This window comes from Falco rusticolus, chromosome 12 (assembly GCF_015220075.1).
Source record: "Falco rusticolus isolate bFalRus1 chromosome 12, bFalRus1.pri, whole genome shotgun sequence".
NCBI classification, from domain to species: domain Eukaryota; kingdom Metazoa; phylum Chordata; class Aves; order Falconiformes; family Falconidae; genus Falco; species Falco rusticolus.
This window is the reverse complement of record NC_051198.1, coordinates 23,225,145-23,238,356: the sequence shown is the minus strand read 5'-3', so window position 1 is coordinate 23,238,356 and position 13,212 is coordinate 23,225,145. Positions and strand designations below refer to the sequence as shown.

The 13,212-nt window shown below is 39.8% G+C and overlaps 1 protein-coding gene across 3 annotated transcripts in view; it reads right to left on the bottom strand.

Moving 5' to 3' along the window:
• Window positions 1-9,874: 9,874 nt before the first annotated feature.
• The window catches only part of CENPF (centromere protein F), a 43,880-nt gene continuing 40,542 nt past the window's right edge, over window positions 9,875-13,212 (bottom strand). For all 3 annotated transcript variants that reach the window (XM_037405292.1, XM_037405291.1, XM_037405293.1), the window contains 2 exons: window positions 12,834-13,027; window positions 9,875-10,347 (listed from right to left, as the gene is read on the bottom strand). In XM_037405292.1, the coding sequence (XP_037261189.1) occupies window positions 10,138-10,347; window positions 12,834-13,027 (404 nt within the window). In that variant the 3' untranslated portion in view covers window positions 9,875-10,137. The remainder of the gene's footprint in view (window positions 10,348-12,833; window positions 13,028-13,212) is intronic.

Sequence of the window (13,212 nt, the reverse complement as noted above, 5' to 3'; positions counted from 1 at the left end):
CACAGAGCAAACAGGTTCCCCCATTTTCTGTAGTAACAAAATGTTCTCAACTCAGGCAAGCTTTTAAAAGTATTTTTTTTCTCTAGCCACTTGCTCAAATCCAACATCAGGCAGTTTTATACCCTTGGAAGTGCAAGGATGACGTTTCAGTTGCAGAATAGTCGTCTCAAATCCTGATCCTTATTTGATTCAAGAAGCCATTAATTCCATGAAAAATATTTCCTTAAAAAGACAGAAATGCTGGTTCTTGCTAAAAGGAACAGGTAAAAACATAGCCCTTAGAATCCAGGAGGGTGGAAGAAATGTCACTCCTGGGCTTGAAATTGCCACTGAAATGGTTCTGTAAGTGCATCATTTCAGGAAATTGATGGGAAACTAAGACAGCACCTGCAGGGGCGCGCAATCCGGTGCCTGTCTGTCTTCTAGTGAGCAAACTGTTCCAAGTAACGTATTTCCTGGAATTTTATCATATAAAGCCAAAAGCTCCTGAAGGCCCAAAGTATATCTTACATTCGGTTTATGCCTTTGCTTTTAGGAGGATCATAAAGTGTTCATTCTAAAAAAAAAAAAAAAAGCACAGCGTGAAGACACACCACAAGATTTAGCTCAGGCGAGGCAGAAAGCAGCTGGTAAATGGCATCCAGCAGCGTCACCAAACATTTCAGGACAGGAGCACAGGCAGCGGAACACCACAGCGGTGTGGAAGCTGAAAGGCCATCTTCCTCAACCTAGTAAAATTATTTGCTTTGATTACCGTGTGAGTATAGATCCAGTGACAAGACCTGTTAGGAAGTGTCACGGGGTCTTCTATATCCAGTAGCAAAAAAGGTTAATCTTACATTTCTAAGGCCAAAAAAATCCTTTTTGATGTACCACACCCCAGCACTATTCTGAGTCACACTGAAGCAGCCACGGGAGAAAGCAACCTCTGCTTAATCCTTGGCACCATCCTACGTGTTCTTTGCCCTTCCCTTCTTCAAGTGCCATACCCTTTCTACTTAGCCCATCACATCTCGTGGGATTGCCTTCCGAGGAGGCAATCAGCGGACCAGTGTGGTTTAGGATGCTAATGCAATAATTACTGGCTTAATCATCAAAGTGAACAAGCAATTTACCAACAGTCCCTTTCAGCACTGTGCACTGTTACCGTTTAAATACAGATTTTTGTAATGTACCATAATTAGATACTGCACATGGGAAAGTTTTAAAAGTAAACCAGTAAAAATGAAAATGACTGCTCTGAGATGAGCACAGGACCCAAGTTTATTCTTCTCACAACAGAAAATGTCAGTGATCTGGTATGTGGAAACTTTCCTCCAAACCATTACTGACCCAGTGGCCCCATCACAGGCAGAAGGGGAAACGTCCTGTGAAACAAGTTTTGTTCTGCATGAGACTTAAAGTAGGAATCTTCTATTTTGGCAAAGTAGCATAGCTAATATTTTTAGAAATTCCGGGGTGAATAGTTTCATTTCAATTCCTTAAGTTTCTTCTGAAGTTTCAACTGGATATACTCATTCCACTGCCTGCTCTGGCAGTATATACTTCATAGCTGAGTATACTGAAACGTTGGTCCAGTTCTTCCCGTTTCATATGCACATTCAACTGTGCAGTGGCAAATACCAAATTCTTCAAGCACACAGGTGTTTGCCGATGTAAACCAGGGTTTCTATACGTGGAGACAGTTGGAAAATAGAAATGAATGAGTAACGGTCTCTCTCACAACCACAGGATATGTGTACAACAGAATCCTCACCCCTGCGTAGCTGACAGCTTTGATTACTCTAGCCTCTGAAAGCAAGCCTAACCTAGGCATGCTTTGGTTATATGTCAGCACGCTTCAAAACGAGATCGAGAGGAAAAGGTGACACTCACCTAGTTAAATCACAGGATCAAATCTGCTGGCTCAGCACTGTGCAGGTCCAGCCACGAGTACTTGCAGTCCTCAGCCTTCCGTAGCCTTGGCTGTGGAACCTTTTGTTGAAGGTTCACTTTAGCAGTCAACTCAGCAAAAAAGAATGCAGAACATATAAAATTACCTTATAGTATTTACAAAGAGCAGCCTTGCAGATCGGTTTTAACAACTTTTAGATTATTTCAGAAATTATTATAAGAATATATAATTTTGAGCCATGGAAGAGGCTTTAAAGTTGCCCTTTTCGCTATTCTTGGGCATTTCTTAATGTCTATCAAGGCCATAAACTTCTCAAAAGAAAAAGAAATTACTTGACATTGAAGACTCCGAATCTCATCTGACACTTTGACAAACCATGTGCACAGAGAAATCCGTTGGATCTCTACCACAAGGAGTTCGGGTTGCTCCATGTTTTCTGAACACTAGTATGCTGAGCTTGAAAAGTGATTCCTCGTGAAGCACTGGGCATCATGTGTTTCCAGCTCACGGAGAGCAGATTACCCGTTGTCCTTAACGCGTTTCAACAAGAACAACTAATTTTCTATTGAAGTGCTTAAGATTGAATGCCTGTCGTAACGACCTTCAAATTGAACTAGAGTTTTAAGATTTTCCCTGTAGTTCCTCAGAAGCTGCCCATCCTTTTTCTCTTTCTACATGACAGCGTCTAGACCCCATTTTGTGTCATGAATGCCCACAGGTCTCCTTCGACAGAACAAAGAGAGGCCATCATGATTATCTCTTAATAAAGCATGATTCCATGAGGATGCTTTTAGTAATCTTAATTGATTAACACCTAATCCATTTTCCAATTGATTAATTCTTACTGTAATATTAATAATTTTATGTCTGGAGCAACTCAGACTGCACTGGTCAGGCGCTCTCAGTCCATTCTGCAATCATCTGTCATTCAGAGTCTACTCTTGTAGCTTTCAAGATAGCTGAACTTTTTGACTGCTTACTAGCTAGCTGGAATCCAAACTGCAGACCTCATCCTTCGTCTTCCCTTCTCCCATTATGATCATACTGGATCACTGATGTATGTAGCTCAGATGGTCTTGGCTCTTTGTAAGGCTCAAATAGATAAACACAGGGGGTCACAGGAAAACACAAAATAACATTTAAAAAGCCTGTTTTGCTCTGGTGAATTCTAGACCTTCATGTTGGTGCCTTGCCCCTGAGGAACCGGTGCACATGGGCAGGCATAACCTTAGACTCTGTGGAGCCCTAGGCTATGATTTAGTGGCAAGTCTTACAAAGAAAAAGTAAATTTGCTACTACCCTATGCAATGTGTTTCACGGAGCTCTGCTCCATGGTAGCTGACTGCACGCGGGCTCTGACGCTCCCACAGGCACTTAGAACAGGTCACACCTAGGGGAGGGGATGAAGCTTTCAAGCAGTTACCTGCACTGTAGATGCCTAAAGACATTCCTGTACAGGCACAGAAGTGCCGCAGATGTTGGTCAAGCACTGCTGCTGCTGCTAATAGCGGCAGTCTTGTAAAGCAGTGCTTGCTTCTAACGGGTATTTTAGCGCGGATGGAAACTGCATTTGCAATGTTAAAACTAAACCCTTTACTACAAAGTTACAAGAATGTTCCTGTTCTGTGTTGTAACCCCCGAGTAACTCTGCTCTCGTGCTGTTGCTGCAGCGCTGTTTCAGGCACGTGGCCTCTTGCTGTGGCCGGCTGAAGAGCCTTCTCAAGTGACTAGCTGTGTTTGCCTTACCCACACTCACTCCGGTTTTGGTTTGGTATTCACTGCATTTCACCACCTCTTCTGCAGTCCTGCCTCTGTGCTCCTTCCCAGCACGGGAAACATTTTCCAGCAGGATTTATCGATAAGAGAGAGAATCTGGACTGCAAAATGTCTTGCAAATGAAAGATAAAGTCTCTGAGACTTTAGTCTCACTCACTACTTGAGTGAGCTAGAGGAAATAAATGAATGATAGTAGGGGAAAAAAGTGAAACACCTACTTAACTGAAACCTCATTTCAGTCCTTTTCTCCAGTTAATTAAGTATTGAGGAAAATGGATGCAGAAAGCACATTTTAAAGCAATCGAGTACTGCCAGAAATCAAACCAGCAATTTGAAAAGAGAACAACACTGCTCTCTGGCATCTGACAAAATAAGATATTTGACAGGGAACAATATGTGCAGTACTGGTTAATTGAGAGGAGAGGAGAAGAATAATCATAGCTGTATTACTGAATTTATAGAAGTATCTCCAGTGTACCACAGGGACAATGCGAATTTGTGGAATCCTCCTGCCTGCTACAGCAAGTCAGCAATCACTTACATTCCCATCAACATCTTTACAATGTACCCTAGGCAGCAATGCAGAAATAGCAACCGTAGTGGCTGAAACCGGGAGACTTGCCTTTAAAATGACTGTAAATTCCCACACTTTCCTCTGGTGCTGGTAAAGAGATACGGGATAAGAAACAAGTGGGGGAAAAACAATGCTTGCTGTCTTTTGTGAGAGCTCCTCAGAACATGGAACAACCCTTCACCAGTTCACAGGGTATGGAATACGACTATTCCAGCACCGGTCCAATGACAGGTTAGGTTGATTGTGTGTCTTTTCAAAGCATCAGCTTTAGAGCAAAGACCAGTCTTTAGTTTTCTCGCCTTGTAGTTCTAAGCTGTAGCCAAACACAGGGTGAACTCTACCCACGAACATACCTACATTTTGGAAGCTCTGGCAGAACTTTCAAGGCTATATTCTCTTTCCTGCAGTTGCTTTCACTAACCTTCCAATTTTTCTGCATCATTTTAGCATATTAAAATGACTCTTGCAACACAGGCAGCATGCTGCTGTGTCAAAGAAGCCGGCAATGGAGATGTAGACACCTGAACAAACCAATCATTTGGTACCCTTCCCATTCGTACTAAAAACACTATATAAGGGGATGTGTCGTTAATGGGATATTGTTATTTACAGTCTTTGATATAAACCAATGCTCCCATATGTAACAGCCATTCTCAGCAAGATTTTTTGGTCTGAAGGTACTATCAAAGACAAACACCAAACACTTAGATAAAAAGAGAAGTAAAAGAACAGCTAACCAAATTAAACAAGCAGTTAAGCAAGTAGGAGATCTGGGAATCACAGAACAGATTCTTTCCCTCTGTAATTGCTCACAAGAAATTGACAAGAAAAAAAATCCAAAAGGATGAAGTGTCAGTCATTTCCATTAGTAATTTTAGCCTGCAAAATTTGAATCTAAGTTAATTAAAAAGGATCCAAACTATGCTCCTCAGGAGAACTAAAGTCTTCAATCACTTAGTGCCACACAATGACTAAAGCCACACATATCTTTAAATATCAACAGCAGCACTGCAAACATTATTTTTCAACACAGGATCAAAAGAATATAGAACATTTCCCTTTTCTACAGTGAAAAAAATTGGTGGAGTCCCCAGCCACAATTAATAATTTTCCACTCCCCTGTTTTGCCTCTAAAAAAAAAAAACCAACAGTAACGTGACATGGATACACAGATTTCATAAAAAAAGACAATCTACTTTCACAGTATCAAATGCATTTACACTGTATTTCATGTGGTACTTGGGCCTTGTAAATAAAGGAACCCTGAAACGCCATCCAGTTCTGAGAGCAGATTCTCACTAAGCTTTCACCTCTTTAATTTACGAGGCATAGTAGCAAAAAAGCAAAATACAGAAACCTGCTGATTTTTCTGTGCACCCATCAATCATCAACGCATTCATCTATTTCAACAGCTGAACTGGCAATAGAGACCATGACTTGTCTGCTGTTAAAAAAGCTTCCAGGAAGACAAATAAAACAATGCAAAAAGCTAAGCAGATTTAGTTATTTTATAGCTACATCCTGTTTTTCTAAGTTCCATACAGTTGCTGAAGTGCTTCGGTGTGCCTGTAAGTGTGTCAGAGAACACACACGCATAACAGGGGAGATACGCCTGTCTCCTGTCGCTGGAACTATAGATATCCATGTTTTAAGGAAACAACACTGCTTTTGAATACTGCCATTGCAATCTTTCACAGTAGCCCACCATGTATTCAGCTATCAACACCTTTAAAAGGTTCAAATAGCTGTTTTCAATTACTGTTTTCTGCAGAAAATTGCTGGCAGCCTTTTGTAATTTGCAGCTCTTTAGGATAAGGTAGCAAAAGCAGAAAGAGGTGGAGTCATTCTAAGGGTTAGACAGTTGAAATCTCAAACAGCGGGAACAAGGATCAGGTAGCTGAAACCAGTTCTGGGACAAATTCAGAATGTTCTCACCACAGGGGTGGCACCTAAGCCATGGAGTGACACTGCTTTCCCTACTGTACACAGTGTTCGCATTGTTCAGCTATGTTTCCCCATCTGAAAGGGACTCATTTGCAATGTATAGTGCTAAGAAAATCCTCGTTCAATGTGTTGCATTTTTCTCAGTCATCCCCTTCACTGTTTTAGGGTACCACAACGTTACCGTCCAATACACGTGCCTGAGACTAGACAGATTTGGATTCACCAGAGCTGCACCTGTTGGGTGTTTTTCCCTCTATTTAAAGCATATTAATTTGCATCAGTTGTAGGGCACATCAACAAAATCATAAGCTGGATAGCGAGAATGTGTTTCTTCTTTCAGCTCCATCCTTCCCTCCCACCAGTCGTTACTGGACTGCCAGACTCCTCTGAGTAACCCTGTTGTAAGCCAACAAATGTTAGTGATGGCTGCACCGTACCCAAGAGTGAAACTGCAGTGCAGTGCAGAGCTTGAGAAAGTAGCGCAGAACCCATGTTCAATAAATGGCATTTCTCCTACTAAGGATTAGTTTTCAAAAATTTTGTACAAACTCTACCCAAATGGTAGTTATTAGGCTGTGGTTACATCCTGGGAAGCGCAGGGGTGTCTCACACCTGCCTTTGCGGTGCTGCTCCTGTGCTCAGGTCCTGGGGAACTCCTGGTCATCTGTGGCTGAGTGGGCTCCAGAAGCCAGGGCAGGATCTGATCTGGATGCATTTAAAACTCTGACGTAAGAGAGATCTGTTCAAACATTGGCCCTTAATAATAATCCTGGAAGAGCAGCAACCAAACAAGTCTCCTTTTTATGTTCTCCTTTCATTACTAGGTAAAAAGAAGAAGAATAGTTCAAAGCCTGAAGAGCGAGCTGAACATCACAAGCCAACCGGCCTCTTCCACCAGCTGTAAGGGCACACGGTCAAAGGACACCAGCACTCCTGCCCCATGCTTTTGATTTACAGCTCTGGGCATTTCAGACAGCACTCAAAATCAGTTAGAAAAGCAAACTAGATTTTACACCAATTACAATGTAAACCTTGGGCAAACAGGGAAAAGAAGAAATCCAGCTAATGCATTTTCCTGTGACGTAACACAGTATCGCCACGACAACAGTCAGGTTAGCATGCTAAGAACAATACTAGAGCACCAAAGACATTTTTACAGGGAATTTCACATCAGAATAGAAAGCCACATACAAGTGTCCTTTCATTTTTTACGTATAGCTGATGCTGACAAAACACATCCTATGCAATCCTCACATTAGGAAATCTGATGAGGTGTTTTGATTTTCTCCTACCGCACACTTGACTTACAGATAGGTTGGAGATTAAGTTTTCGATACAGCGTTCAAAATCCTACATCAATTGTGACCTGAAGTCTCATCAGTTTGCAACAGGATGTAGAATATTAAGTCCCATTTTCAAGCGATTTAGGTATTAATCTAAACAATTTAACATCTCTTGAAAATCTTAATCTGTTTTAGGTCATGTACCAAAAGCCTAAGATTAGCTAGCATCGCAATACACACTAGTAACTGAAAAATAACAGGCATCGTAATCTTTCAAAATGCAAACATTTTGCACTTACCGAAATCTAAAGGCTTATAAAATACAAAATGGCCAAGTAAAAAAATATGTGATTACTAAAGCCTCAATCCTTTCTTTTAGTGATGATATTTACTTACTTCATTATAACGTAGTTGTTTAAATTTGTCTGGTTAAGATTAGACAGCTTTCTAAAGATAGATGTTTTTTCCACACTCTTCTCCAAGTGGGACACTTTTCAAGGCATCAGATTAAAATAGAAAACCAATGAATGGGATAAATAAAACACACTTGTTTTGGTTTTTTCTATTGTCCACTACCAACACATTTTCACACCCATGCTTCTACCTTGAGAATTTTTTTTAAAAATTGCTATAATTCCACACACAATCCCTAAATAAGATCCAAAATCTTATCTGAAATAATTTAACTTTTATGAGCAGCTTTGTTGGTATACTGACAGAAGATGAGGCAACCAAAATACATCCTTTAAGATGGGCCTCTTTCAATCTCCCTGGAAGATGCTGCTAGGCATAGTGCCACAAGGATTGTTTTAATTACCTAATACTTGAGCTAACAAACAACTCGAGATGTTTAAGAAAAAGCCACAAGATCGACTGATCCAACCCCAACCATCAGCGTGCATATCTGTTTACTGAAGGACAGCTTTATATAAAGGTTTTGTTCGTTTGAACTATATGGAATGTTTCCATTTGTCTTATTCTGTTAGACTTATTTGATGAATGCTGAATTTCTTTAAAGGTCTTCCAGTTAGACTGATGAGTAGACTATTTGTTCTCAAACTGCGTTCTAACAGATAGTGCTGTAAGTAGGGCAGAATAACAGTGCATATGTGTACGTAAATAGAGAAAATGATTGCTTTGAGTGTAAAACTAACTCAGCTTCAAGTAGAATCTTATCTTTGTATCATTAGATAAACACTTGCTAACTTGGAACAAAAGTATTGTCTTTTATTTTAAGTTAAGGAATCTTTTTCAAGGAGCAGAAAACTTTATTACCCACTTTCACAGAAGGAAGAGACATCTTTCTGACAGAAGAACATCATGAAAATGCCTCTCTGCTGTGCAGCTTGGAGTCTTAGGGCACTACTGCTCATGTACAGGAGCTTGATTTTCCTAATAGCTGGCCTGGGTAGGCAAGCATAAACAACATGAATTATTGGAAAGTAACTTCTGTTCAGTTGGATAATGACAATTTAGTTGATGTCACCCTTTCCTCTTGCACAGAATTGCTCTGCTCTGCTGAGCAAGCCCAATTAAATCTTTGAAACCCAGAAGTACAAGCTTGTTGTGATGAGCTTATTTATAATGAATCATCCTAAATTCAAGTGCAGTATCATGAACCAGACCGAGTTGTTGTCTTATATTGATGATACCAGAATCTTAAATGCTATTTCCAAGCAAGTTATCTTCTTTTGGGATCTCAAATGGGATTTTTCTTGAAGGAAAAGGGGCTAACTCAGAGCATTCTACGCAGTTACTGCTTGACACCTAACCACTTCTCCAAAATACCCACTCTCATTACTTGAGATACAAAGCTGCAATGATTTTCATTTAACACGACACGTTTCAGGCCAAGCATTGTCAGGACAAAGGGTGACCTGCAGAGAATCAGCAGTCATTACTGGTATAGCAAGCACAGTTTGTTGTTATGGTGTCCTTTCCAGCCAGACACATAGTGCCCATCCCCAGCTTGCAGAGGATTACTGGTGGCTAAGAGCCATTTTGCCGAGGTAAAGATTAATGTCGTGAGACCTTCAGAGCTATGGTCAAAACCAGTACATACTGGGAAGTAGAAAGAGATGGATTGGCAGATGCTTAGTTTCAGGGAAAACAGACAATCCTCTCTGGGTTTGTTGGGATCAGGTCTCATTCCCCTTTGCACAATATTATTCCATCTGGAAGGTGGGATACCAAGACACAGCGCATCGGGTACATCTCATATCTGGTTTTGTGTTTGGTTTTGCACTTACTAATGAAGTCACCACTTCATGTTGAATCACCCAGTCATGTTTGCCTCGTTTTTCCTGGAACCTCATCTTTTTAGAGATGGGCGAGTTTAGTTTCCATTTGTAAATCAACCTTCAGTAGACAGAAAAAATGGCAACAATGAACTACACAGCAACATGTAGCCCACTTTTTCCATGGTTTAATTTTTTAACAGGTTTGTGAAGAATTATTTACATATAATACTACAGAAGAACAATTATAGCTGTTCCTTCATTATCATTCGACAAGTTTGAGTGACTATTGATATTAGGAAATATTCAAGAACAAGCTCTGCAGAACCCATGTATTGTTGAAATGGTGCCCCTCCAGATAGTTCTCATATTTATTTCACAAGCTGTTTTTTGTCAGTTATTCCGAGTTGTGATTAAATCCACACAGATTTACTGCATCTTACAATTTTCTCTTTGCTCATCTCGCTCAGGTAGTCCTTGTTCATTCAGAGAATTTTTGGCTTTGTGCACCATATGACTCTCCCCAGTATTATCAGAGACAGTTTTTGTGGACTGCTTATACAGGCAAAGTGGTGACCTTGAAGTAGATTTCATTGGTGAAAAAGCTGTTACTGCTTGGGACTGCTGTGCATCGTTTACCTGTAACACAAACAAAAATGTCCTGTTTCACTGGTAATGGAAAACCATATTAGCTTTCTGTAGTGGGGCAAAAGACTTAATGCAAAAGACTAAATATTGGGAATTTGCAAAAAACCATATACATAGATACTGAAAACAGAAAAAAGTATTTTGAAGACATTTATCACTTTGACTATTCAATACAGTGAGGCTTGATATCAATCATTTTGGTGTGGTGCAAGATGGAATATCTGCTACACAGCCGGCAAGCTATTTGCTAGGTGCAAAAAAAAAAAAAAAAAAAGCTAAACCAGGAACAGTCTACTCTATTTGTTCACTAAGGTACCAAGTATTGCGCACTAAAATCTGTATTTCATTTTTTCCTGTACGTATTCTGCAAACGTAAGACATAGCTGTCACTTTTTTTGCTGACATCTGGACAAACCACTGCTTTCACATTTTAACTGATGTGCAGTCAAAGCACGCAGTTTAAATTCTACATTAAATTCACAGAGAAAAGTGAATAAATTTGCACATGAAAATGACAGGGCACATTTTAAACACCTTAAGAAGTTTCAACTGTTTGAAACTGGGTGCCTGAAATGAAGTACATATAAGTACCTGTCAAAGAAGCGGAAACGAGGCTTATTTCACTGCTAAAATAAGACATACCATTTACTGTATTAATATAAAGCATGAAACAACATGTGTTGATGGTTTCAACAAACAATGAAACAATATTATGAGCAAATCCTCCAGAAACTCCCAGGTGTACATCATCTCGAAATAAAACAAATATATATCCAGCAATGTCCAAGAGACAAGGCCACAAATTCCTAGAACTGATGACTTCTGCACATTTACACTCGGGGTGGGGGGTAGGGTGGGGAGAACAACCTGAAACCTTAATTTCTCCTATACAGATGAAGGTAAGGAGTAGCCTGTCCTTAATACCTTGACAACACAAGCTTAGGCAAAGAGGAGGAAAAATTGGGAAAGCCCTCCCCAAGCTAAAAACAGTTTCTTATGATTACTTGTCATTTGCTATAACCTTGACCATAGTCAGTGAGAACCATGCTGGCAGGTGATTACTGTGCAACTGTCTGCGGGCAAGGCTTCCTATGTTTTTTGCACTACTGAGTTTCTTTACAAGCAACACCCTCCATTTGCTTCTAAACTTACAGGAAAACATACATAAAAGAGTGTAAATAAAATTTATTGGCATCACTTAATGGAACAGTAAAAAAACACAGACCTCCAGGCAAGGCCTGTAAGAAGCAGCAAGTTTTGGCAAGTAGGGTAATTAACCCTTGAAACAACATACACTAATTCAGTGGATTCGCTCTCACTTCACGATACAGATTTCCTGTTGCTATAGCTCTAAACAAACTACGGCTCTGATCTGACTCACCTTCCTGTGGTGCTTTCTGGCCTCAAAACCTATACATTCACTGAGCTATGTGGCTCTTGCCTTTAACTTACTTGTGGTATCTTGCCAACATACTTGACTTGCTAACAGAAAATAACTGCATTAAACAAACAAACAACAAGTTGTACTCTTGCTTTATGGCTTCACTTTTGGCTGTGCAGGAAACTCCACCAATTGCCAAGAGAAGGCTTTTGTGTAACTTGGCAAACTGGAGCAATTCTTATCTACTACCATATTTCTATGTAGCCCTCAGGTAAAGAAGTATCAATATATAATAACTATTCTCCTATTGCTCAGCTTGAGATAAAAAGGTTAAAAACTTGGGAGATTTCAGACAACAAAAGGTTTATTTCTGTCCTAAAGCTGGAACATTTTTCTATAATCTGCAAAGCATTTGCATCAGCTTAGAAAGAACGCCTTATTCTGATGTACTGTGAAATATTCAGCAGCGTGTCGTATTACTGAAAACATTTGCAAAGTTAACAAACTGCAGTTACTACACTTTCTTTAATAAAAATCAGCTTTCAAAACCTAACTTGGTAGTATTTATTAGTTTAGATAGCCTTAAAATCTGGTCAGCACTAACATTAAAGTCTAGTTTCTTTACTGTTTACATGTTTAACAGCCTCTCAAATATCTGTAGTTACTGTACAGCGTTTCAAATCTGCAATTCCAAGAAAAGTTGTAAGCAGAAAACTAAGCCTCAACTCAGACTCCCAGAGTTTAATTCTTTTGCTGTTTGCTTTTTCTGAAACTTAAGAGACCACAGTATAAGAAATATCTGCTCTTTAATATCCACTACAAGAAACTGATAATACAGCTGTATTTAATTTACATTTCTCAATGGGTTTCCCTATGAAGTCGCAAATTATATCACATGACCAATATGCAGGCTGCTAGCATGGTCAAGACCTCTGTCATGTTTTACTGGTGCAGTATTTATGGTCTTATCTTCACTGTATTGCTGAGAAATGTAAAGACTGATATGTCCTCAAACATACGTGGCAAGACTGATACATCTAGTGAATGCATTAGTTTACCCCATGGCTTTCATACCCAGATACATTTTTTTAGCTACCTTTTGTAGTTTGCTGCCACCAGGTGTCGAACAGGAGTGTTCACCAAGATTATGTGGTACGCATTTTCGTTCATCTTGCGTAGGCAAAGGCAGTTTCTCATTCGGGGAAGCCGGATGGGGACTGCTTCTTAGATTCAGAGCGGTTCTACGTAAAATGTAAGGACTAACCTTTCCAGTGGGGATATCAGCAAACCCTGAAAAATAAGCAGCTTCTATTAAAAACAGCTAAATTATGCTGTCTCAAACAGATCTTCTCTTTCTTCACAACAGGGATAAAAATAGCTGATTAAAAAATATATAATTTGTTCTATTGAATAAAATGGATGAAAAAGATTGCTGAACAGATCTTGTGTATTCCAGAATTCATGCGCCAGCCCTG